Source organism: Pleurodeles waltl, chromosome 4_2, assembly GCF_031143425.1.
Source record: "Pleurodeles waltl isolate 20211129_DDA chromosome 4_2, aPleWal1.hap1.20221129, whole genome shotgun sequence".
NCBI classification, from domain to species: Eukaryota; Metazoa; Chordata; class Amphibia; order Caudata; family Salamandridae; genus Pleurodeles; species Pleurodeles waltl.
This window is the reverse complement of record NC_090443.1, coordinates 414,758,959-414,786,737: the sequence shown is the minus strand read 5'-3', so window position 1 is coordinate 414,786,737 and position 27,779 is coordinate 414,758,959. Positions and strand designations below refer to the sequence as shown.

The window sequence follows — 27,779 nt, the reverse complement described above, 5'->3', positions numbered from 1 at the left end:
TTGTATGTCTCCCTTCACTGTGCTGAGGACACAAATGATGCACTTAGTCTCCATCCACCAAACAACAGGTATTCTGCTGTTGTGCACTGTACACATATGGTACTTACTTACACCTCTTGGCACTGGGCATGGTTGTGGTTATCCTCCTTTGTCTATTAACTTTGATTCCATTTGACTGCGTATTATTCTAGTTTCTTTACTCTTGTTTCACCCTAAATGTCTATTTCCTTTTCTTCTCAAATATCCACCTTTTACACAAACTAAATACATATGTAAGATGTCCTCTGCTTAACATTAAGACCGCTTCAATATGCAGGTCCAGCACTCACATTGGACCTTTAGTCTGCTTTCTGTTTGGCCTTTCGAGTTACCACAGTTCTTACAAGCATGCCATACTTGGCGTCTTCCTCATTACAGAGGTACACGTTAGTATCGCTTTTGTGACCGTTTTTAGAGGGCCGCGTGTTGTCCTAGGATTTACTCTGGACCTTTTGTCCTTTGTCTGTGTCTCCAATGGTTACACTGGGGCTCTAAAAGCACGCCACACTTGGCGTCCTCCTCACTATAGGGGTACACATTAGCAGCACACTGCTGTTTGGGAGGTAAGAGCTCTAATTAGTATAGTTCCATTAATATGTTATTTGTCCTATATATATATATATATATATATATGTTCGATGGCATGTGTAGCTGCAGATACACATGCTGTGCACATCCCGCCATCTGGTGTTGGGCTCGGAGTGTTACAAGTTGTTTTTCTTCTAAGAAGTCTTTTCGAGTCACGAGGCCGAGGGACTCCTCCCATTTCGGCTCCATTGCGCATGGGCGTCGACTCCATCTTAGATTGTTTTTTTTCCGCCATCGGGTTCAGACGTGTTCCTTTTCGCTCCGTGTTTCGGGTCGGAAAGTTAGTTAGAATCTCGGAAAAATCGTTGGTATTGTTTGCGTTCGGTATCGGGTTAGTTACAACAGATCGACACCGACTTTTGAAGAGCTCCGGTGGCCATTCGGGGTTTTTTCGATCCCCCGTCGGGGCCTGGTCAGCCCGGCCACGTGTCTCTTCAAGGCTGATGGAACGGACCCCATTCCGCTTCTGCCCAAAATGCCATAACAAGTATTCATATACAGATCAGCATCTGGTCTGTAACTTGTGTTTGTCGCCGGAACACAAGGAAGATTCTTGTGAAGCCTGTCGAGCGTTTCGGTCCAGGAAGACACTAAGAGACCGAAGAGCAAGGAGACTGCAAATGGCGTCGGCGCCGAAAGGACAAGAGCGTTTCGAGGAGGAGGAAGAAACATTCTCCATCCAGGAATCGGACTCGGATGAGATCGATCCCGAAGAAACACCGAAAACCGTGAGTAAGACGTCGAAACACAAAACTCACGAAAAAACCACTAAAGCCCAGGGGACGCCACCGCCAACAGGCCATGGCTTAACCTGAAAAATAGGTGACCGATCATCAGCACCGAAAAAGGGCACGCTGGGGGCGAAGTCATCCGACTCCGGTCGAGATACCGCCACACAGCAATCTCGGGCTCGAGATAGTGGCTCCGAGCAGGTTCAGCACCGAGATAGCGGCACCGAAATGGGTCGGCACGAGAGACCACAACGCCGAAAGTAAAGAAGGCTTCGTCGGAACCGAAAAAAACAGCCGAAAAGGTTTCGATACCGAAACATCCGGCCTCGGAACCGAAAACAAGTTCCTACACTGAGGAACAAGGACTGTCCACACAAATGAAGACACATAGATTTGGACAGGAATTGGAAACAATAGAGCCAGACTATACACAAAGAAGGCTCCATTTCCAAAAAGAAACAGGGAAGATCAGTACTCTCCCTCCGATTAAAATGAAACGCAAACTTGCCTTTCAGGAAAAAGACAAGCAGCCACAGGCAAAGGTGGCTAAACAAGTAACCCCGCCACCATCTCCACAATGCTCTCCGCAACCATCACCGGTAGCCACTCCACCAATGATGCAATCCCCAACTCATACAGGAATGAGTCAAGATGACCCTGACGCATGGGACCTTTATGACGCACCAGTGTCAGATAATAGGCCTGAATGTTATCCAGCTAGACCGTCGCCACCAGAGGATAGTACAGCCTACGCACAGGTGGTGTCACGAGCAGCGGCATTTCATAATGTCAGCCTGCATGCTGAGCCCATTGAAGATGATTTTCTTTTTAACCCACAGCCAGTATCAAAGTCTTCCTATGCTACCCGGAATGCTAAAACACTCCAAACAAGTGTTTGAAGAGCCTGTAAAAGGAAGGGCCATTACTCCAAGAGTGGAGAAAAAATATAAACCGCCACCAACAGACCCCGTGTACATCACACAACAGCTAACACCGGACTCAGTTGTAGTAGGGGCAGCGCGCAAAAAAACGAACTCACATACTTCAGGAGATGCACCACCTCCAGATAAAGAAAGTAGAAAATTCGACGCAGCAGGCAAGAGGGTGGCGGCACAGGCAGCAAACCAGTGGCGTATTGCCAATTCAAAGGCTTTGTTGGCCAGATACGATAGGGCCCATTGGGACGAAATGCAACACTTTATAGAACATTTGCCCAAGGAGTTCCAAAAGAGAGCGCAGCAGGTAGTAGAAGAAGGACAGAGTATCTCCAACAATCAGATACGGTCAGCAATGGATGCTGCAGACACAGCTGCTAGAACTGTCAGCACAGCAGTAACAATAAGGAGACATGCATGGCTGCGTACATCAGGATTTAAACCAGAAATACAGCAAGCTGTGCTGAATATGCCATTCAACGGACAGCAGTTGTTTTGGCCGGAGGTGGACACTGCGATCGAAAAACTTAAAAAAGACACTGACACGGCCAAAGCCATGGGCGCACTCTACTCCCCACAGGGCAGAGGCACATTTCGAAAAACACAGTTTAGAGGGGGGTTTTGAGGACAAAGCACAGAACCCAAAACCTCACAAACAAGACCCACTTACCAGAGCCAGTATCAGCGGGGAAGTTTTCGGGGACAATATAAAGGGGGACAATTCCAAAAGAATAGAGGAAAGTTCCAAAGTGCCAAAACTCCTCAAAACAAGCAGTGACTTCCAAGTCACACATCCCCAACACATAACATCTGTGGGGGGGAGACTAACCAAATTTTACAAACATTGGGAGGAAATAACAACAGACATTTGGGTCCTAGCAATTATCCAGCATGGTTATTGCATAGAATTTCTCAAATTCCCTCCAAACGTCCCACCGAAAACACACAATATGTCAAAACAACATATAGATCTTCTAGGACTAGAAGTTCAGGCATTGCTACTAAAAGAAGCAATAGAATTAGTACCAAAACACCAGAAAGGAACAGGAGTTTACTCTCTGTACTTTCTCATACCCAAAAAAGACAAGAGTCTGAGACCTATATTAGATCTCCGAACATTAAATACCTACATCAAATCAGATCACTTTCACATGGTGACATTACAAGACGTAATCCCACTACTCAAACAACAAGACTACATGACAACACTAGACCTAAAGGATGCATATTTCCATATACCGATACATCCTTCACACAGAAAGTACTTAAGGTTTGTATTCCAAGGTATACATTACCAATTCAAGGTGTTGCCATTCGGAATCACAACTGCGCCAAGAGTTTTTACAAAGTGCCTGGCAGTCGTAGCTCACATATCAGAAGGCAGCAAATACATGTGTTCCCGTACCTAGACGATTGGTTAATCAAAACCAACACGCTAGAAAAGTGTTCACAACACACAAAGTATGTCATAGAAACCCTCCACAAACTAGGTTTCTCAATCAACTACACAAAGTCACACCTTATGCCGTGTCAAACACAGCAATACTTAGGGGCGACAATCAACACAGCAAAAGAGATTGCCACTCCAAGTCCACAAAGGGTTCAGGCATTTCACAATGTAATACAGGCCATGTATCCAAAACAAAAAATACAAGTCAAAATGGTGATGAAACTCCTAGGCATGATGTCCTCATGCATAGCCATTGTCCCAAACGCAAGGTTGCGCATGCGGCCCTTACAACAGTGCCTAGCATCACAGTGGTCACAGGCACAGGGTCAACTTCTAGATCTGGTGTTGGTAGACCTCCAAACATACACCCCGCTTCAATGGTGGAACAGTATAAATTTAAACAAAGGGTGGCCTTTCCAAGACCCAGTGCCACAATATGTAATAACGACAGATGCCTCCATGATAGGGTGGGGAGCACACCTCAATCAATACAGCATCCAAGGACAATGGGACACTCACCAAAAACAGTTTCACATAAATCACTTAGAACTATTGGCAGTATTTCTAGCGCTGAAAGCATTTAAACCCATAATAAGCCACAAACACATTCTTGTCAAAACAGACAACATGACAATGATGTATTACCTAAACAAACAGGGAGGGACACACTCAACACAGTTGTGTCTCCTGGCACAGAGAATATGGCATTGGGCGATTCACAACCACATTCGCCTAATAGCACAATTTATTCCAGGAATTCAGAATCAGTTAGCAGACAATCTCTCTCGGGATCACCAACAGATCCACGAATGGGAGATTCACCCCCAACTACTAAATACTTACTTCCAGAGTTGGGGAACACCACAAATAGATCTATTTGCAACAAAGGAAAACGCAAAATGCCAAAACTTCGCATCCAGGTACCCACAAGATCAGTCTCAGGGCAATGCGTTATGGATGAGTTGGTCAGGGATATTTGCTTACGCTTTTCCCCCTCTCCCACTCCTTCCATATCTAGTAAACAAGTTGAGTCAAAACAAACTCAAACTCATACTAATAGCGCCAACATGGGCAAGACAACCTTGGAACACAACACTACTAGACCTTTCAGTAGTGCCTCATGTCAAACTACCAAACATACCAGATCTGTTAACGCAACACAAACATCAGATCAGACACCCAAATCCATCATCACTGAATCTAGCAATCTGGCTCCTGAAGTCCTAGAGTTCGGACACTTAGACCTTACACATGAATGTATGGAGGTCATAAAACAAGCTAGGAAACCTACCACTAGACATTGCTATGCAAATAAGTGGAAAAGATTTGTTTATTACTGCCATAATAATCAAATTCAACCCTTAAACGCATCTGCCAAAGACATCGTAGGATACTTACTACATTTGCAAAAGTCAAAGCTAGCTTTTTCTTCCATTAAGATACATCTTACAGCAATTTCAGCTTACCTGCAAATTACGCACTCAACTTCTCTATTTAGGATACCAGTCATAAAAGCATTTATGGAAGGTCTAAAGAGAATTATACCACCAAGAACACCACCAGTTCCTTCATGGAACCTCAACATTGTCTTAACACGACTCATGGGTCCACCTTTTGAGTCCATGCACTCTTGTGAAATGCAATACTTAACATGGAAAGTTGCATTTTTAATTGCCATCACATCTTTAAGAAGAGTAAGTGAGATTCAAGCATTTACCATACAAGAACCATTTATTCAAATACACAAGCATAAAGTAGTTCTACGGACAAATCCTAAATTTTTACCAAAAGTCATATCACCGTTCCACTTAAATCAAACAGTAGAATTACCAGTGTTCTTCCCACAGCCAAACTCTGTAGCTGAAAGAGCACTACATACATTAGACATCAAAAGAGCGTTAATGTACTACATTGACAGAACAAAACTAATTCGAAAAACAAAACAATTATTTATTGCTTTCCAAAAACCTCATACAGGAAATCCAATTTCTAAACAAGGCATTGCTAGATGGATAGTTAAGTGCATTCAAACCTGTTATCTTAAAGCAAAAAGAGAACTGCCTATTACACCAAAGGCACACTCAACTAGAAAGAAAGGTGCTACCATGGCCTTTCTAGGAAATATTCCAATGACCAAAATATGTAAGGCAGCTACATGGTCTACGCCTCATACATTTACCAAACACTACTGTGTAGATGTGCTAACGGCACAACAAGCCACAGTAGGCCAAGCAGTACTACGAACATTGTTTCAAACAACTTCAACTCCTACAGGCTGAACCACCGCTTTTGGGAAGATAACTGCTTACTAGTCTATGCACAGCATGTGTATCTGCAGTTGCACATGCCATTGAACGGAACATGTCACTTACCCAGTGTACATCTGTTTGTGGCATTAGTCGCTGCAGATTCACATGCGCCCACCCGCCTCCCCGGGGGCCTGTAGCCGTTTAGAAGTTGATCTTGAACATCTGTATATTTGTAAATATATTACTTTAAACTACATTATGTACATTACTCCATTGCATGGGCACTATTACTAGCATACACAACTCCTACCTCACCCTCTGCGGGGGAAAACAATCTAAGATGGAGTCGACGCCCTTGCACAATGGAGCCGAAATGGGAGGAGTCCGTCGGTCTCGTGACTCGAAAAGACTTCTTCGAAGAAAAACATCTTGTAACACTCCGAGCCCAACACCAGATGGCGGGATGTGCACAGCATGTGAATCTGCAGCGACTAATGCCACGGACAGATGTACACTGGGTAAGTGACATTTTCCACATATATATATATATATATATATATATATATACATATATATATATATATATATATATACATTGTGCCATCTGTGGTTAATTTTATTTTTTGCCTCTAAGCTTAATACATACTCCTGTATCATTGAGACGTAATGGAAGCATTCGACACTATGGGGGTGATTCTGACCTCGGCGGTAAAATGCCCTTACCGCCGGTCAGAAGACCGCCATAACACCGCCGCGGCCGCGGTCAACCGCCACGGTCATTCTGACCCACAGCGGCCAAACCTCCAAAAATCCGTCCTCCACTGCAGCCCGCCACATCGGCGGGCAGCAATAAACTGGAGATGACCAAACCTCCACCGTCACGCCAACAGAAATACGCCCATGCCATTACGACCCACGAATCCACACGGCGGTCATTCAAACGCGGTATTCCATTGGCGCTACACACCGCCGCAGTCAGAATACACACACATCACCAAAACACAGCCACATTGGACAATTTGAAAAACACACACCTGATACACATACACACACCACTCCCACACAATCAACCAACTATAAAACACACAGCCACATCACCCACAAACCCCTGCGACCCCAATTACTGAGAGAAGGAGAGAGAGACACAGCAGACAATCCAAAGCAAGACACACTGAGGCACACTACACCATCACACACACCACATAGTAGCACAAAGCACCACTCACCAACACACTCCTCATCACATACACCACCCCACACCTCACCCACACCACCCCATGGCACCCCAAAGGCATCCACGATTTTCGGACCAAGAACTCCGGGTCATGGTGGAGGAAATCCTAAGAGTGGAACCCCAGCTCTTCGGCTCGCAGGTGCAGCACACCAGTATAGCCAGGAAGGCGGAGCTATGGCAGCGGATCGTGGACAGGGTCAACGCGGTGGGACAGCATCCCAGGAATAGGGAGGACATCCGCAAAAGATGGAACGACCTACGGGGGAAGGTCCGGTCGATGGTCTCCAGGCACAACATCGCGGTCCAGAAGACTGGCGGCGGACCCCCACCCACCCCTCCCGAATTTACATCGTGGGAGCAAGAGGTCTTGACCATCCTGCATCCTCAGGGCCTCGCAGGAGTAGCCGGAGGAATGGACTCTGGTAAGTCCCATCTCAACTACTATATCCCCCACACCCCACCAGCATGCCAACCCACACCCCCACCCTCACCCCCAACCCCCCAGCACACATCCTTCCTGACAATGTCTCACCAGCACAACCCACCCATCCCAACACCAACTCCTGCATGCCAACACAAACCATGGGCACCCATCACCTAAGCATGACCACTGCACTAACCCCTACCCCCCACTAAATACCCTCACAACACCTCCCTCCAGGGAATGCCTGCACTGGGGGACAAGGGCACCCACAACACGCATGCTATTGCACACACAGAAACAATAACCAAACTCTCTTACCCCATGCAGGACCCGAACGACAACACACCAGCCAGGAGGGTCCAGAAGTGTCCATCCCACCACCGGAACAGGCCCACACTGAGGATAGCAGCTCTGTCGACAGTGAACCTGATGACCAGCCCGGACCATCGGGGACCTCTGGGCAGTCGGTTCCCCTCACCCAGACACAGGCCACACCAGACCCGACCCCCTCTGCCGACACCAGCACAGCTCCCACCCAGCGGGCCCATGCCTCTGTCTCTAGGACAGCTCAATCAGCGGTGTGTCTGCCACTACAGGGCACCCAGGCTAACCCGACACCCCAACAACAACAGGGACCTGGGGGCAGTGGGAGCGGGCACACCGGCCAGGGGACAGAGGCCGGGGGAAACCGGGCAGCTCGGAGGGCTGCTGTGCGACAGGGGGGGGAGGAGAGGCCCAGGGAACCCACTCTCCAAGAGGCCCTCACCACCCTCATGGGGGCCTACCACCACTCCCAAGAAACGATGGCGACGGTACTGGCCAGGTTCACTGAGATCCAGGCACAGCAGGAGGAACGCTACATGGGGTTCAGGGAGGAGCTGAGAATCATCGGGACCGCAATGGGGACCATCGTCCTGGCCCTCCACAGGATAGAGGACGCGTTGCGGGACCATGGTGCACCACACAGGGCCCCTGTCACTAGGCCGGACCAGGAACAGCCTTCCACCTCTGCCGGCGCTAGTGGACAGGAGGTCCCAACACCTCGACAGCCCCCCAGAACCCCACCTCCTGCTGAAGAACAACCACCCCGTAAGAGGAGCCTGAGACCAAAGAAAAAGACAGAGTAGGATGTCAAGACCCCCGCCAGCAGGACATACCCCCTCAAGTCTTCCCACTGTCCCACATTGCCACCCTGTCCAACCATGAACTGCCTATGCTCCATCCTTCCACAGGCAAAAGAACAATGCACCTGTGAGACTGAGAACTGGACATTCCTCCACCCCCACCCATCACCCTTAGAATCACATGTACCGGTATCTAGCACTGTAAATAAATCACATTTTGCACACAAACCTGTTTTGAGTCATGCTGTATTATTAACAAAGGGATAACATATTACTGTTCAATTTCTGTTCTGTCAATTAGTCATGACAACATACCAATATCAATACGCTGTATTTCATGGGCGAACCAAGCAGAAGTCAGGTACTGAGTCAGACAGCACTGAGAAGGGAAGGGAAAGGCATAAATTAATAAAAAACATCTGTGGGGAACTACAGAAAGTACAGATGCAGGAGGCTAGAAGCAATTGTGAAATGGCGTGGGTGATTCTTACCTGGGTGTTACTGGAAATACTGTTGTATCACTCTGTCCCTATTGTCTGTGTCGTCCTCAGAGTCTTCCTCCTCTTCACTCTCCACAGGCTCCACGGCTTCTACAACACCACCATCTGGACCATCCTCCTGCAGGAAAGGCACCTGGCGTCGCAAAGCCAGGTTGTGAAGCATACAGCACGCCACGATGATATGGCACACCTTCTTTGGTGAGTACATTAGGGATCCACCAGTCATATGCAGGCACCTAAACCTGGCCTTCAGGAGGCCAAAGGTTCGCTCAATCACCCTCCTTGTACGCCCATGGGCCTCATTGTAGCGTTCCTCTGCCCTTGTCCGGGGATTCCTTACTGGGGTCAGTAGCCACGGCAGGTTGGGGTAACCAGAGTCACCTATTAGCCACACACGTTGTCTCTGTAGCTGCTCCATCACATAGGGGATGCTGCTATTTCGCATCACATACGCGTCATGCACTGACCCTGGGAACTTGGCATTTACATGGGAGATGTACTGGTCAGCCAAACAGACCACCTGGACATTCATCGAATGATAATTCTTTCTGTTTCGGTACACCTGCTCATCGTCTTTTGGGGGTACCAAAGCCACATGGGTCCCATCAATGGCACCAATGATGTTGGGGATATGTCCAAGGGCATAGAAATCACCCTTCACTGTGGGCAAGTCACCCTCCTCGGGGAAAATGATGTAGCTCCGCATGAGTTTCATCAGGGCAGACAACACTCTGCTCAAAATCTTTGAAAACATAGGCTGAGACATTCCAGATGACATGGCCACTGTGGTCTGGAATGACCCACTGGCCAAAAAATGGAGGACTGACAAAACCTGCACCAGAGGGGGAATCCCTGTGGGTTGGCGGATGGGGGACATCAGGGCTGGCTCCAGCTGGGCACACAGTTCATGGATAGTGGCACGGTCAAGTCGGTATCGAAGGATTATATGGCGTTCTTCCATTGTCGACAGGTCCACCAGCGGTCGGTACACGCGAGGATTCCTCCTTCTCATCCCAAGTCCCAGCGGACGGTGCCTAGGAAGGACAACATGGAGCACAGAGTCAGCCAAACCACAGGTACGTACAGACAGCTTGCACAGTTAAAGAATGGCAATGGGTTGAAAGGCGTGTATGTGTGGCAATGCAAGGCCTAGGCCTGTGTGTCGCAGTCAAAATTAAGCCATGTGGGCTCTTGAAATGGCGGCTGCCTGACCTGTGAAGTGGGACAATGGGATGTGAGGTCACTGCGCTGGCGGGGCACACCGTGGCGGTAGGCGGTCGAAGACCGCGGCGCAAAGCCGCATTGGTTAACATTGAAGCCTATGGGTTTCAGGAGCCAATAACGAAGTGCGCCGGCGGTCGCGGTACGCACCGCCGCGGTACGCACCGCCGCGGACGTGACCGCCATTTTCTATCTGCTTAATCACTCGAGACCTGATCATCCACAGGAGAGGACCTATACTGCAAGTGCTGCTGTGACCTCGGTCTGGAAGATACAATGGCTGCTGCGACTGGGGAAAGGGCCCCTGCCTTCACGTCTGAAGAATTGGACAAGCTCGTGGATGGGGTCCTCCCCCAGTATGCGCTACTCTACGGTCCTCCAGACCAACAAGTGAGTACCCCGGGTGCTAATGGAATGGGCTATGCCTGTGTGGATTGGGATGGATGTAAGTTGGTGGGGTGGGGGGCGAATGAGGAGTGCAACGCCCGACAGATGAGAGCATGTGCCATATGGCAAAGTGGGTGGGGGGGGGCCAATTACATCTAACATGCAGGCCATTGATGATTTCCTCCTTTCCACCCTGTACATGTCTAATAGGTCAGCGCCCATCAGAAGATCAAGATTTGGCGTGCCATCGCCAAGAAAGTCCGGACCTTGGGGGTCCACAACAGACGGGGCACCCACTGCCGCAAGAGGTGGGAGGACATCCGCCGCGGAACAAGGAAGACCGCAGAAACACTGCTGGGGATGGCCTCCCAACCTAGGAGGGGTGCCAGTCGCACCATGACCCCCCTGATGTCCCGGATCCTGGCGGTGGCCTACCCTGAATTGGATGGGCGCTTTAAGACATCACAGCAGACACAAGGGGGTGAGTATCAGCACATTCTCCTATCTTTCTGCGCAGTGGAGGCGTCTGGGTGGGGGAGGAGGGCTGTGGGTGACATTAGGCCAGGGCGCTTTCTGTAGTGTAGTCCTCTCCCTTAGGCATGGCCCTGTGCCCCCGGCCCCCACCTCTGTAGGGTGACAAGTACAGCCATTGAAGGTCCAGCATCTCCCATGTGCGCGTTTGACGTCTCTTTGCCTGTTGTCTTAGTCAGTAGTACTGAGTAGTGTACCCCGAATGCGCGGCTTAGTGCATTAGGCACCTGTGTCTGTCCTCTCCGCCAACGGTGTTGACATTGCATGCACTCAACCTGGTCTTCGTTTTTCTCCCCCCACCCTTTCTCTTCATCTTCTTGTGCATGTGTGCATTAGCATCATCAGGCGGAGGAGATATGGCATCGGAGCACGAGGGAGCTGCAGGACACAAGGCCCCGGTGGGCCCAGGAACAGACACCGAGGGCACCAGTGATCCGGAGGGCGAGGGGAGCACCACGACGGGGACCGCTGGTGAGAGCAGCGAAAGCGACACGTCCTCGGATGGGAGCTCCCTAGGGGTGGCGGCAACATCCGTGCCCCCCGCCTCTACAGGTACAGCCGCCACCCAGCGCACCAGCCCCGCCCTCCCAGCAGCCCCTCAGTCTTCGCTCCGTGCCGGTTCGCCCAGGAAGGCGCGCGTCTCCTTCGCCCCAGGCACCTCAGCCCCTGCCCCTGTTGCCCCTGCTGCCCTCAGTGCAGAGCTCATTGACCTGGTAAGGACGCTCATTGTTGGGCAGACGACCCTTCTGAATGCCATCCAGGGTGTGCAAAGGGAGGTGCAACAGAGCAATGCGTACCTGGAGGGCATTCATTCGGGTCAGGCTGCCCATCAACGAGCGTTCACTGCTCTGGCCTCAGCACTGACGGCAGCCATTGTCCCTGTTTCCAGCCTCCCTCTTCTGACTGCCTCCAGCCTGTCTCTGTCTCCTGTTCCTCAGCCTATCCCATCCACACCATCAGACCAGCCTGCACACACCTCAACACCCAAGAGCAGCTCATCCAAACACAAGCACCACAGATCCCGCAAACACTCACCCGATCAACACCCAGATGCAGACATGCCAACAGCCACTGCCACCCCTGTGTCCCCCTCCTCCTCGTCTCCCTCCTCCCTCCCTGTGACGTCTACACTCACACCTGCATGCACCCCAACATCAGCCAGTGCTTCCATCACCACCTCACCCTCCAGTACAGTCCACACTCGTGCAGTCACCACCCCCACTGCCATGTACACGTCCCCTGTGTCCTCTCCCACTTTGTCTGTCACCCCCTCTTCCAAGACACACAAACGCAGGCAGCCACCCACCCAACAGCCATCCACCTCACGACAGCCTACAGCACCAGCACCTTCACCCAATGACAGCACACCTGACTCTCCTACAACCACCTCCTCTACCTCCACTTCCATCTCCACTTCTCCTACCCTTTACCTTGGCCCTAAAAAACTTTTCCTGGCTAACCTTAACCTCTTTCCCCCCGATGACCTCCCCCATTCATCTTCAAAGAGTCCCAAGAGCACCGCAGCCACCACCAGCCCAGCTTCGGGTGTCACTGTTGTGCCTGGGTTCTGGAGCCCACCCTTTGCCAGCAGTGACACATCGATCAGCAGCAAGGACACGTCCAGCCCCCCCCCCCGGCAAGAGGACCCGCAAAACCAAGGACCGCCGTGCGAGGACCGACAGGGCTGCCCCCAAGGAGCAATGTGCGGCCACTTCACCACCCACACCATCTGGGGGAGGCAAGGGCCCGAGAGCCCCATCAAAGGAGACGAAGGGCAGCAGGAGCGCGGAGAAGGTGGACCCCACATGCCACATCCCAGCTGGGAAGGAGGACACTAAGGAGGCCAGGAGTCCGTCCCCGAAGGGTCCAGAAACGTCACGGTCTGAGGGCGACTGAACAGGGAGTCCAGGCCAGGTCTGGCTCCCTTGACCTGCTGGATGGGCACCGCTGAACAGGGCCCGCGGTGCAGAAGAGCACCGCTGAACAGGGCCCCGCCGTGGAGATAGGCACCGCTGAACAGGGCCCGCGGTGCAGAAGAGCACCGCTGAACAGGGCCCCGCCGTGGAGATAGGCACCGCTGAACAGGGCCCGCGGTGCAGAAGAGCACCGCTGAACAGGGCCCCGCCGTGGAGATAGGCACCGCTGAACAGGGCCCGCGGTGCAGAAGAGCACCGCTGAACAGGGCCCCGCCGTGGAGATAGGCACCGCTGAACAGGGCCCGCGGTGCAGAAGAGCACCGCTGAACAGGGCCCCGCCGTGGAGATAGGCACCGCTGAACAGGGCCCGCGGTGCAGAAGAGTACCGCTGAACAGGGCCCCGCCGTCTCAAGCACCGCTCTGCTGGGCCCTTCCTGTCAAGCACCGCTCCGCTGGGCCCTTCCTCTCAAGCACCGCTCCGCTGGGCCCTTCCTCTCAAGCACCGCTCCGCTGGGCCCTTCCTCTCAAGCACCGCTCCGCTGGGCCCTTCCTCTCAAGCTCCGCTGGGCCCTTCCTGTCAAGCACCGCTCCACTGGGCCCTTCCTGTCAAGCACCGCTCCGCTGGGCCCTTCCTGTCAAGCACCGCTCCGCTGGGCCCCGCCGTCTCAAGCACCGCTCCACTGGGCCCCGCCGTCTCAAGCACCGCTCCGCTGGGCCCCGCCGTCCCAAGCACCGCTCCGCTGGGCCCTTCCTCTCAAGCACCGCTCCGCTGGGCCCTTCCTCTCAAGCACCGCTCCGCTGGGCCCTTCCTCTCAAGCACCGCTCCGCTGGGCCCTTCCTCTCAAGCACCGCTCCGCTGGGCCCTTCCTCTCAAGCGCCGCTCCGCTGGGCCCTTCCTCTCAAGCGCCGCTCCGCTGGGCCCTTCCTCTCAAGCACCGCTTCGCTGGGCCCCGCCGTCTCAAGCACCGCTGAACAGGGCACCGCCGTCTCAAGCACCGCTGATGGTTCATTGTGCCCACCATGCCTCCTCCTTGACCAGTGGAGACTGTCATCCACCTGATGGACTGTGGCTTTGCACTCCCCAGGATGGTCCAGTGGGCAATCCACCCACTGCAGAGACTTGAGAGACTGTGGCTTTGCACTCCCCAGGATGGCCCAGTGGGCAGCCCACCCACTGTAGAGACATTGAGAGACTGTGGCTTTGCACTCCCCAGGATGGTCCAGTGGGCAATCCACCCACTGCAGAGACTTGAGAGACTGTGGCTTTGCACTCCCCAGGATGGTCCCGTGGGCATGGTGGCTCCTCGTGGATCTGGCGTCGTGGACTCATGTGGCTGTGGTGCCCCCCCCTTCCCTTCCCCCTGAGGTGCCTGTAGTTTTTACATCTGATGCCCCTGCAGTGTTCTCTCCAAAGGACTCAGGTCTCCTGTGTGGGCTTTGCCCTTGTTTCTCAAGACTTTGGCCCACGGACATGCTGAATTCGTAGGATGTGCAGGACTTGGTACTTCAGTTATACACTGATGTGTATGTCATTTGTTTTGTTGTGGATATCTTTCATGGTTGTACGCTAATTTTCTGGAGCTTTTTGGTACATAAATATTTATTCCAAATATGATTATGTCCTAGCATTTTTCAGGGGTGTTTGGGTGGTGTCACTGTGACTTGGTGCTCTGCATTGGTGAGTACATGATTGGGGGGGGGGGGTCGCATATGTGTGTGCCCGTAACCTTTCGTCCTCCCCCTCCCGTGTGTCGTAGGTGCAGTACTCACCGTTGTCGTCTGCGCCGGACTTCGTACTCGTGGTAGATGAGAAGGTAGACGAGAGCAGGTAGGATGTTTAATTTGGGTTCCATGCTGTCCTCCGTACTCGTGGAGTGTGTTTTGGTGAGCGTTTTCCCGTTCGTAGTCTGTTTCCGCCGTGTTTTTATCGGCGGTGCTCCCGCCCCGGAAAAGGTGGCGGATTGGTGAGTTATGATAGTGTGGGCGGTACATTGTCTGCCGCCTGCCTGTTGGCGGTGACCGCCGCGCTGTTTGTCTGTACCGCCGCGGCGGTCGGAGTGTTAAGTTGGCGGGCTGTGTTGGCGGTTCCCGCCAGGGTCAGAATTCCATTTTTTGGACCGCCAGCCTGTTGGCGGGTTGGCCGCCACTTTAACACCGACCGCCAGGGTTAGAATCACCCCCTATATTTCTGCCTGCTCTTACCGGGTTATTTATTTATATTTTTTACTACTAGTATCTGTACTTTGCAGGGTGGTTTTGCCACCACTTCAACTATTTTGGGAATTCTTTTCCTAAGTAGGTAGGTTGTATTTACTTTCTTTATAGAACTTGTCCTGTTACTACCTATACTGAATATTTTGATTTCCTACTATTACATCGGTTTTATCACGTACTACATTGGCTATAGATTTCTCTCGTTTCTGAGAAAAAAAATGTTCACGTTTATTGGCCTTCTAATTATCTTTCATTGGTACTTGCAATGATGGCCGTTTTATTTCTTCAAGCATCTAGCTCTTGCATTGGGACTTGTGTGTTAATACCTAGTTACTGTGTTATTTTTTTCACTTCACACGTAGTGTACTATAGCTTCTATCGCACAAGATTTGTTTGGTGTCTCTTTACACCGGTGAACCTTTCCTTTCACTGCCCCTCCAGTTTTTTTAAGAAACGTCACAATCCCAATTTTGATAAAGAGGGTGTGTCTTTGTTGTTGATTTATTGTTGAGACTATAATAGTATGCGTCTGTGTTACATATACCATTTGCAGCCTTGAGAAAGTCCATGTGATGAACCACGCATTGGCTGCCATTGTGTTGAAGATATTGTGAAACTCTGATCTAAATAATAAATCAGCACTTCAATCAATCATGAACAATCAACTGTTGGACTTGTCTTAATACTTATTCAGTGTGCTCTGGTATATGCAATTATTACATAGATCCAGGTGGGCCAGATTTATACCAGATTTTCAGGATGACGACCGGATACATGAATGAGTGTCATTTAGTGTCAGTGCATATACATTTATCCTATATGATATCATGAAAACCTGGAAAGTACACAATCCTCCCTGGTCTAGCTTCAGAGCATCCCTTTCTCAGCAGGCCTTGTATCTGCTACTTGCACAACTGTGTCTGCAGCCCTGATTGCCATTGTTTGAGCAACTCCTTTCAGGAGCTACCAGCATCCTACAGCCTGTGGTGCTGAAAGTTCCTCATCCTCTTGTCAGTATGTACCAGCAAGCTATCACATTGGTCGTTAATGGCATTGGTGTGTACCGGTAATGTGATGAAACATGAATGACTGGTGCGCAGATGTTATCACAACTCCAGTATGACATTACTGAGATATAACAGAGTTAGCCATTATCTATTTTTAATATTACATGGAAATCTAATAAATTGTATCACATTACTGTAATTTGTCAATAATATACTTTGTTATCTTGGAATTTCATTATTGTAACAATGGTTACTGGAGGAACCTATAAGAATTCCAGTCTCGTCTAACAAGTATACGACTTTTGCCTGCTTTTAAGTTTAAAGATGGTTTCAAACCTCGGAGATCAAAGGAGTAATATCATGCACACAAAATGTATTTTAGATCTTTGAGGGCTGTGGGATGGAATGATTCCCTGCCAAGGAGGAGATCTAGTCATGTTATTGAAAAATCTTTACAAATTGCATGGGAATTCGACACAAATCCTAAAAAGTGGCTACAATTGCCAACTAGAGTAGTTTTTCAAGCCATTGTGCTGCCAGCAACTTCAAACATTAAGTAATGACCTTATCAATTCCATCACCGAAGTCATTCCAACGCCCTCATCTGTTTATTGTTAGCTTGCATCAGTACACATACCATTCAGATAATATCCAAGCCATGTTAACAACCTTCCGTAGTTGACTGAGTTCAGGGAATGCATTTTAGCCTTGGCCAATGGACTGTGTTTCATAATTTATTACACATAGCCGCAATGTAGTACACTATATTGTAGTCACTGATATATTGGATGTAGCATGCAGCCTTCAGCTGCAAGTTGTCTTCTGTGCAAGTGAGGCATTACACAGCTGCTAGGTCTCTACACTGAATATCCGGAAGAAGGATACATAGAAGCGCTTAACAAATCCCACATCCTTAAGCTGCTAGCAGCGTGCCATACATTTGTTGGCTCCTCACTACCTCAATGCGGAGCGATCAGTACAAAGGAAGTGAGTTGCACATTGCACGGGTTATGACGTGGACCTAAACACATTGACTGAGTGGAGTCCCCTTCCAGCCTCCACCTCGGCACCCTAGCCTGAGGGAGGTTCCTACAACCATGGAACATTGCAAGAGGCAGGTGGGCACTGAATAAGGGACCTGCCAGTTATTATATCCAATTCGGGGCTATGCCAAGAGAAAAACAGCTAACAAAATAGCAGAATAAATCACAAAACATTCTCCTTTTCAATGAGAAAGCAACATCAATAGCGAGAATACAGCTTAAAAAAACACTCCAACCACTCCTGATATCCAAGAACAGTGGTGGATTCATACACATTATCAGTTCAGGCCGCTGTCTTTCAGTATAAAATCAACTTTAAGAAAATTCCCAAAATGCTGGTCTGTGGCAGCAACACATCTCCGAAGATAACACAGTACGTCATGACTATTTAGACAAATGGTTCAACAAAGGTGATTCCTTCAACAGGCTCATGCATTGATGTCACCTAGGGCTTACAGTGAACATGAGAATGTCCTGCATATAGTTAATATTAGAATAGGAATTGACAGGACGTGGACCTCTAGAAAAATAATCCAACCTTATCAGACATCAGAGTTTCTGACATTGAGAGGGGTTATGGGACTATGAAGCATCATTACATTATGTATATGTCTGATGACCAGTGTCAGATTACAGAAAATCGATGCTGCAGTAGGGTTATAGAAGCGGCTGCATATCCGAGGCGAGTTAGAAGAGCTAGTGCTTGCCACAAGCAGAGGGAGAGGGGCATTAATAGAGCTTAAATAAAGCCTAGAGCACAGCACCCTCACCCTGGCCTAGGAGAGTGGTCTTTTCGCTGGCTGCTTGACCTGTGCTTCCGAGACAACTGCATGACACTGTAGCGAGGTTAGTAATATTATATTAGCCTTTAATGATATTGCATCACCTGCCACTTCGTTGGCAATGTAAGTATATATTTATGATTCTTACCTCCATATCTGCTTACCTAGACCTAGTAGTTGTGGTGTAGTTGTGGGGTCGATATAGCACAATATTTTTACAAAGATACGTGATGTACTACAGGTATAGTCTACAGGACTGACAGATACTTCAGGCTTTGAGCATGGTAAAAGCTCTCAAACCTGCAAATCACTCCGTTTCTTTGTCACACTTGAGCACGTTTTAGTTATGTGGGCTTAAAAGGCAACCAATGAATTAATTTGTGATTAGATGCTGCTTTGCAAAGGTGGACCTAGTATACCAGGCACATAGCTTAGGAAGCTGCATTCTCTTTGTTGGTAGCTGGATGTGTGGCAGTAGGTAAATAATGCAATCGGAGCACCCAGAGAGTATGGAAAGTGGTGTGTGAATAACAAGCACAATATAAGAAATGAATGTAAAGTCCATGAATGCGATCATGGGTCCTCACATTCTTTCCACACATAATAGTATTTGAATAGCTTGCAAGAGAAAGGATAACTTACTCATTGACTGCAGTGATTACTTTACAGAAATTCATGCATATTGTATTCACACTTCTGTCACTTTGACACATCATCCTTCTAGTCTGTAACTAAGTAACTAAAGTATTGGTGTGCTAAGTGACTTTCGTAAATCATGGTTACAAATTGTGCACCAAGTTTTTGTGATCAGTCTCTAATATTGCAACGCAACCAACGTAGTAATAACTCACGTCACAAAATCTCTAGTCGCAGAATGATCTGCCTAATGAAAATTACTTAGGCAGGTCGCTATTTCTGACCTCCTGTGTTTGGCTACAAATACAGAATTGGGATGGCCTGCAACTAACAGCAGACCACCATCCATGTTTGCATTCCAAAACAGGAAAAGTGTTTTTTACAGTAGCCTGTGTTCCTTTATGGAACCGGTGCTGCTTAAAAAAATAAAGCGTAGATAATGTTTTCTATTTGGGAACAGAATCGAGAGGATCAGATAGACGGCTGCTTCACTTGGCCTCCCACCACAGTTCCAAAAGGAGAGCCTGTCTAACTGTGACAGCTTCCTCTTAATAAATGGATTACCACCTCCTTTGAGGAGTCAGTAAGTTTTCAATAGTTTCCAACCGCAGTTTTGGTTGCAAATCATTGAGACATACCATTTCGAATCACGGTTAGAAGGGGATGCACTTTTCATGCCCCATCGTGATGGCAATTCAGAGTGGATCAGAAATGCTTTTTTAACCTGCAAACTGGATTTAGTGCATAGTGGAAAGGGTTTATGACCGCAAAATAATTCTGTACATCAGACCCTTGGTGTAAGTGTATGTCTTTGGCCTCACAATGCCTGGCTTTGGAATATATTTGTGGGGCCATCCTCTGGGTGCTACCTCTCCCAGCCCAATCAATGGCAGTAAGCACACATGTGTTACATTCTTTTTTTTTTTTTTTTACTGGGTTTATTTAGAGCATGTTGTATTCTAAATCAGACTACACCAGAGTATTTTGCCTTCACTAGATTTTCCCACATACCATTTGTACCAATTGCATAAGTGTTTGCTTTATATGAAAAATACAAAAATTAGTGTATTGTTGGTTCTCATTAGCTATTCCTCATGTTGACTATTTCCAACAGATATATTGGTCGAAAACGGATGCAGGTACAACGCCCCGAAAAGGCTGTTCCAAATGTGATGAATCTTGTCGAAGCAGATTACTCCTACTGGACACTGGGGTATGCTATCTCTCTGCAGGGGGCTAAGAAACTCCTTGCTGCGGATGCGCTAAATAAGATGCTGCCCGTGGATGAGTTCCTTCCAGTAATGTACAACAAGCACCCAGTGTAAGTAAATGTCTTTGCTCTTGAAATGCAAAGTGCTCCTTAGGCTTCTCGCAGACACAATTGGGTTTGATTGGCAAGCCCAGCACCACATCCCAGGACTGACTGGAGAGCTCAATGATGGCAAAAGGCGCGTTGTATTAAGTCTTTTTATTATATGTTCCCTAATTGTAGCATGATGTGTACACTTCAGAAAAGGAATACCGATAATTGCTATCGTTGACATTCATGGTTGTATACCATAATATCGTAACCGAAATATCTATCTACAAAAAAAACCACATTGACTACCCCCATATAGTCTAACATCCACTTACCTTGACGATATAGTGTTAGTTCATATTGTGAATTAAATGTGCTAATTGATAGTGTGATACAGATCATAACCTGACATTCACACCCATACCATCAACACATGCAAAAGCTTGCAACTGAGAGCCAGGTACACTCCAGCCCCCTTATTGTGGTAATTCTGTGCTTTTAATACTAAGATCACATATTGCTAGGTTGTTCAAAGAATTACTGTTTAGCTACTGTCAATTCTCTGAATGGATGAGATAATGAGAAGAAATGTTCATAAACGGTAAATACCTTTTTGAAAGCACCTACACGGTCTTCTGTATTCGTCTAACTTTTGGCCAACCGATGCAAAAATCTAGACACAGATGTACTAACAATATAATTGCAAAAAGTGGTTGGAAATTGCTCAATGACTATGTACTAATATGTCACGTTGCACATTGCTAAATCACTATGCTGTCGGGGGAGTCTCAGAAAGACCTGCCAAATAAACATTAATTAGGCAGGTTGCAATTGCAACCCACTGTGATTGGCTACAAACACTGGAATTGTGGCCTACAGGAGTCAGCAGACCAATACCCTTGGATTTGTATTTCTAAATGGACAACTTTTTAAAGCAGCCTGTGTTTCTTAAAGGATTGGATGCTGCTTTTAGAAAAATAAAAAATCCCATATGGGAAAATATCTGGCAGGGAGGCAGGCAGTGGCCCACTGGACTATTTCCTATTATTCGCCCCAAGGCTGCCGACACTATTCTTTGCAAATCAGTTACTACTTCCTGTGAGGCACTGGTAATTGTTCAATGGTGTGCAACTGAAACTGCAGTCTCAGACTATTGATACACAGCATATCAATGTGCAATTAGTAAGGAACATCTATTTTGTGCCCCTTCCTAACTGAGAAACAGTATTCATTGCAAAAACATGTGCATATTCCTCCAACTTGTAAAATGTTTTTTGTCATAAGCAATAGGCATTTTGCAGTTGCAAACCCAGTGATTTTGCGAATTGCTAAGTTTGTGATTAAAAAGTGCTTGCATACATCTGGCTCCAAAATCCTTAATTTTGGCTAATTCCTGTTCAAGAGCAGCCAATGCTTCTAACCAACCTCCATCTGTAAAGTCTGTGAATGTGTTCACAGTTCATTTTGTTGAAACTGTACTACACATATGCAGTTTGAGACATTGGCGTTTGAAGGGGATAATATTTTAGTCACAGTTTCTAATAGGTAATTGGGGTGGGGGTACCAAATAAATTCTGAATTCTACCTTCAAATCCACTAACATGTATGTGTGGGTTTCTCTAGCTTCCACAGAAAGCAACAAGCCAGATAAACTAAAACATTAATAAACCCCTCAATTTACCACACATTTTCAAGGGTCTGAATCCAGTCTTCCAAGAAATTTAGGGCCTTATTTAGATATTGACAGAGGGGTTACTCCGTCACAGCGGTGACGGATATCCCGTCTGCCGAAATCTAAATTCGGATTTAGATTTCAGGCCCGAAGTTTGCAGATTTAATGGAACTGACCATTTTTAAACAATATTATTTAGTGTTTTAAGAAAGGTTCTAGAGTCCCAGTGTCGCAGTTGCTGGTCTCACATGAGACAACTTTATTTAGAGAAGGAAAACATACTTTTTACGTCTCACTTATCTCCTACAGTCCTAATGTATGACCCAGAATCATCATGTTTGTTCCAATATCCTCACATGCCAGCACTCTGGCAGCTCATGAGATGCCTGGACCGGATCGTACTAACACAGTTCTCTAATGCAAATGCAATCCATATTAAACTGATCACTTATTCTATTGTATTATGGATAACTAAGTGACATGAATTGCTGAATGCAAACAAGTGCAGCATGAAAGGCTTAATGTCCAGCGAAGACAGAGAGAGTTTGGTAAAGTGTGTTATTCATCGGAAGATAAACTTAATAGATATCTGTACGAGGATATGAGAGTGCATTGCTGAATGTGATTTTGTGAAATGATTTAAGTGAAATCTTTTAAAAGAACATGTTACTTACAGTTGGTAACGTTCTGAACACCACAGGTGGCACCATCCGATTCTGCGTCGGATCCACACTGCCTCAGAGTGTGACAATAGAAAGCAACATATAGACCCCACCCCTGCATGTTGACATCAGTTTGTATCGTTGACTTATGTGTCTGAAGAGTGGCCTTGACATCAGGAGTTTCTGCAGGATCGAGTGTGCAAAATGACTCTCCATGCAGACCAATAAAGCAAAGCAGTAATGTTTAGTGAAAAGGTGGATGGACACCCATGTGCCATCCTGGCAGATATCCAAAACAGGAACACCTCTGGCCAAGGGCATAGAAACAGCCTTCACTCTGGCGGATTGATGCATAGGCCCTCAAGTGGCTCCTTTTGGCAAAAGTGTAGCACATCTTGACAAGGAGGGCAATCCATCTATGCGAGGTACATTTCTGGATTAGTCTAGAGCACTAGTTAGGGTAGAACATAGTGAATGGAGGCTGCACAGATTACCATGTCAGTAACTAATTGTGCGGAATATTTTGAATTAAGGAAGGCTGTTGTAAGAGTGAGCAACATTAGTGCAACTGCACAAGGGCTTAACAGATAGGAGAACATTAGATAACCACAGATATACGACATGTAGATCTGTGACTAACATCTGCGTGTGGCACTTGCAGCATGGTTTCAAACCTGTCAACTTTAGTGGGTATATTTTCCTAGCACACTGTTGGTTCTGGATTTAGAAGTCAGTAACTATCAAAAAGTTGGCAATGGAGATCCGGATCTGCGCCAAAAGGTGCAGAAAGAGAGGAAGTGATGTGAGCGCATCGTGGTAGCCCTGTATGATCCCGACAAGAGGAGGTGTGGAGCTGTCATGAAGTTGACACGCAGTAGCTGCTGTAGTTTGTCCAGACTCAGCTTGTTGCCTTGGAGGATTCACAATGTGAGGAATTCACAGGTAGAAGTATCAATCAGAGGGGTCTCTAAACAGTCAGAGAGCATCACAAGCTACTTCTTCAAGTTGGGGCATTACTAGATGTGAGATATTTGCTTTCACAAATTATGCGAAATTTTGGGAAAATTACACAAACCACAAATCTGTCATTTAGAGCTATATTCTAGTGTGAAATGTGTCTTCATGCCAATTTTTGTCAGGGCGCATTTTGCACCAAAAGAAATAGCACGAAAAAAACAATTGCCACGAGCAACAGCCGCTAACATTCTGGTTGTTCGTGTTGTTCCCGTACTATAATTTTGCCACGAAAGGTGGCATAATTATGCAATGTGGCGTAGTGACATAACCTCAGGAATTTACCGCAACAACATAACATGAAATTCCCAAAATTAAGCAAGTGTCTTCCGTCTAATTTAAATTTGCCGAGGCATAATTATAAACCTTTTTACAATTTGACTTCATGCACCAACAAAATCAAATGTAGCCCTACTGATCTTCTCCTAGTTCAGACAGTAGCAGCCAGTTGCTTGAGCAGTTCTTGGTGGTGCAGATTCCTACGGTGTCTAAGCAGCAGGTAAGTACAAGATGATGGGTATACAAAATATATCCAGGAAGGCCATAGTCAGGGCAGGTGTCCATCAACTATATAATTGATTCCCTCCTAGATTCAGTGTGTGTAAATTTATCTCATATGCATAAACTAAAACTCAGGCGTGGCACTGACACCGCACCGGTGCTTGCCACGACTAGAAACACAGTGGGATCACGGTCCCCAGGCTACACTTACGACACAGAAGCAAAACAACCTGGTAACATTCAGTTTCTCAATTTACTGCTACAAGCAATCAATAATCTGATATAGATTTTTTATGTACATGTTATGTAAATGTTAATACATAACTCAAATTGTAATCTAATCACAATCATTCATCACACGCTCTAGCTGTTAATTTTTTGCATAATTCAAAATTGTAATACCAAAACGTAAGTTATACTTGGTGTATGTCAAGCTTGTCTTACAGTGTTTTATTCATGTGGTTTTATTTCGAATAAACTATTTTGATGACAATACAATACACAATTCAAATATCTTCAGTTTCAAATTCGAAATACCTTACCCTGGGGATTGCCTTTCCTGTCTTGATTTGAACTCTTATTTTATACTTTCAGGGCAAAGTACATGGAATACTTTGAGCCGAGGGACCTGAAGGCGTTTTCCACCGAGCCGTTGCTCATCTACCCAACACATTACACTGGAGATGAGGGGTACATAAGCGACACAGAAACTTCCACCATCTGGGATAACGAGACTGTGACCACTGACTGGGACCGTGCCCACTCTTGGAAAACACAACAGCAGGGGCAAATAAACACTGATGCCCAAAACACGGATGCCCTGCCTCCCCAGGCGTCTATGGACACGTCTTCCTCCAGGGATGAATTATGACAGTCACTCAAATAAATGCATTCTTGTTTACCGTGAACCCACTTTCCAAAGTGGAAACTTCTTCATCCATCATTCCAAGAGAACAGGTCTTAATCTGGTGCAAAATGAAGTTTGTCTGGTTCAAGAGAAACGTCTGATTTTGGCAAATACATTTATTGGAGCTGATGTGAAAGACCTCTAATCTAGTTTTTAACGCATTTGGAAATCTTTGTGATAGTTTGCCCAAAAATCAGTGCATTGAGTTTACAGGCCCAGAAAAACAGTGTATGTTTATTTTCTATAAAGCTGTGTTTAGAGAACTATATTTATAATGAAATTTGTAAGATATATATATATATTTGGTTATGAGACCATAGATACTTTGTTATTTGAGTGCAGTGGATTTTTGCTGCTGTGTAATAAGACTGCTGTCAATATCTTTGACCAGGTGCTAATAAAAAATGGGTAAAATCTGATAAAACAGTACATATCTCGATTTCAGAACAGTTCATAGATGGCGGTAACCAAGTCAAGTTCAAGGCCATCAATATGATGTGTTTTGATGTGTTCACAATCGTTGGGCTGTGTGCATTTTCTCAATTGCTGATTGAAAGTAAAGCCTAGGCTGAGGGGCAGGATCACTGAATGGTAAATTTTCAAACTTAAGTGTTTGAAAATTCTTTCAGAAGTTCCACGACATTCCAAGACTTCTGGTTTCAAATGAGAGTGACTTATAGAAGCAAATCTCAGCTAAAAAGACACCAGTTTACCTGAGTGCAACATATGGATGCTGGGTTAGTAAATCTGGCAACATATGCTGGCAATGCTTTTGGTGTGGTCTGGCTTTTGTCCTGGAAAGCAGACCGAGAAATCTGACTAAAAAGCAACCTGAACGCTTGGTTCTGAAATATGGTCGACCAATGGTAGTCCTCTAAGGAGTCATCGAAGTCTGGGTATACGTATATATGATGACCTAAGCATAAAAGTTGCACAGCCATTGGTGCCATACATTTTGTAAATATCCTTGAAACTGATTTGAGGCCAAAGCTGAGGACTCTGAATTGATACAGATGACCAGCACCTGGAATCCTGAACATTTCCAATGTTTGCAGTGAATTTGTATATGGTAGTCGGCGTCTTGGAGTTCTAAAGATTCTATTCTCCCTCCATCAGCAGCTGAAAGACTACCTGCAGGAGTCAAAATATGGAAAGACTGTTTTCTCAGGAAGACATTAGGTTGATGCAGGTCTAGAGTGGGTCTCCATTCCCCGCTCTATTTTTCTTGGTTAGAAAAAGTCTTGAGTAGACGCACACATGCCTCAGTTTCAGGACTGGTGTGGTAGCTCCTTAAAATGACTTCAGTGTTCAGTTGGCACAGATGTTTGTCCTTGATCTTGGGTGGTGTTTGGGTAGGCCAGGTTACAAATTCCAGCATATGCCCAACACTCATCAGTCTTAGGTTATTTCCCCCCATTCCAGCCCTAAGGCCTATATCCATCCAGTTACAGGGTCAATGTTTTGGGGAACAGAGGGAATAGTAGCTGGTGCCAAAGGGCTGTAAATGCTGATATTCTGTCTTGTGATTTCAGCTGCATACCTCCATTGCAACTCAATTGCAGCTTGGTGATAGCTACCATGGGTGGCACTTTGCAGGGTTGTTGACATTGCTGTTGACCCTTGTAGTACTGATAGTATTATGCCTGCTGCAACTGGTATAGTTGGTTATCAGTCATTTCTGTAACCTTTGAGGTATGCCTAGATGCTCCATTAGGCCCAGTAAAAGGTCTGCGGATGTTGATGATGCAAGAAACCAAGAGATCTAGCTGTTTCAATATAAGTCTTTATATCCTGAAGAGATCATCAATATGTTTTAAATGTTTTCCAATTAGAGACTTTCCATCAAAGGCTGTAGTGAGCGTACGATTATGAATTCCTGGCCTGGAGGAAGTCTCCAGTGCTGCTGTACCTGGGGTGTCCTTGCTTTTAAAAAAAGAGTTTGTAGAAGAATGTCCATAAAAATTGTCTGTGGTATAGTTCATGGAAGATTTACCATTGAGGGTTTTAACCGCACGTCGGAGAGATGAACCCAGACCTCTATTCCTTTCACTTTAAGGGCAGTAGGTGTTACGAAGATTACTCTGTAAGGCCCTTCAAACGTAGCCTTTTTCCAATTCCTCACAAATTTGCGGATGTAGACTTTCTACCCAGGTTGAGGTGTTTGGTAGGATAGCTTGGTGGTAGTGCTCTTAGAGTTCCGGTAGCTGAGCTATTTGGAAATGAACTTGGCGGTTTTGGTTAACTCAGAGAGATATACATGCCACTCGTGCCCTAGTACCTGCAAGCTCACCTTGGCGCTTAATTTGGTCTGTGTCTTCGGGATGGGCATTCCCATCTGTCTGTCCGTTACAATCTGGTGTGGTGTAAGGTGGTGCTCGCTGCTAGGTTTGTTTCTTAGCACAAACAAGTCTAGGGACAGGCAGTGGACCCACTTTTTGTCAAGGTAAGTGCAAATTTTGCTTGATTTGTTTTTTAACATGCCGTCGATTCTCTGAACAACACTGTTACTTTGGGGATGATATACTGAGGCCAATTTGTGCGTTATAACTAAAAGGGAGCAGAAGTGGTCAAACACGAAGTTGATAAAGTGCCTGCCATTGTCTGATCGGAAAACATCTGGTACACCCCACCTTGGTATTAGCTTGCTGATGAGGAACGTAGCCGCCACCTTGGCATGGCAGTGCATACAAGGGCCATCTTCGATCCACCTGG

General features: G+C 47.0%; 1 protein-coding gene across 2 annotated transcripts in view; it reads left to right on the top strand.

Moving 5' to 3' along the window:
• Nucleotides 1–25,491, top strand: part of COLGALT2 (collagen beta(1-O)galactosyltransferase 2) — a 208,629-nt gene extending 183,138 nt beyond the window's left edge. The window contains exons 11-12 of one of the 2 annotated variants that reach the window (XM_069231628.1): nucleotides 20,126–20,332; nucleotides 24,755–25,491. In XM_069231628.1, the coding sequence (XP_069087729.1) occupies nucleotides 20,126–20,332; nucleotides 24,755–25,031 (484 nt within the window). In that variant the 3' untranslated portion in view covers nucleotides 25,032–25,491. The remainder of the gene's footprint in view (nucleotides 1–20,125; nucleotides 20,333–24,754) is intronic. The other variant, XM_069231629.1, reaches the window with a different exon arrangement.
• The last annotated feature ends 2,288 nt before the right edge of the window (nucleotides 25,492–27,779 follow it).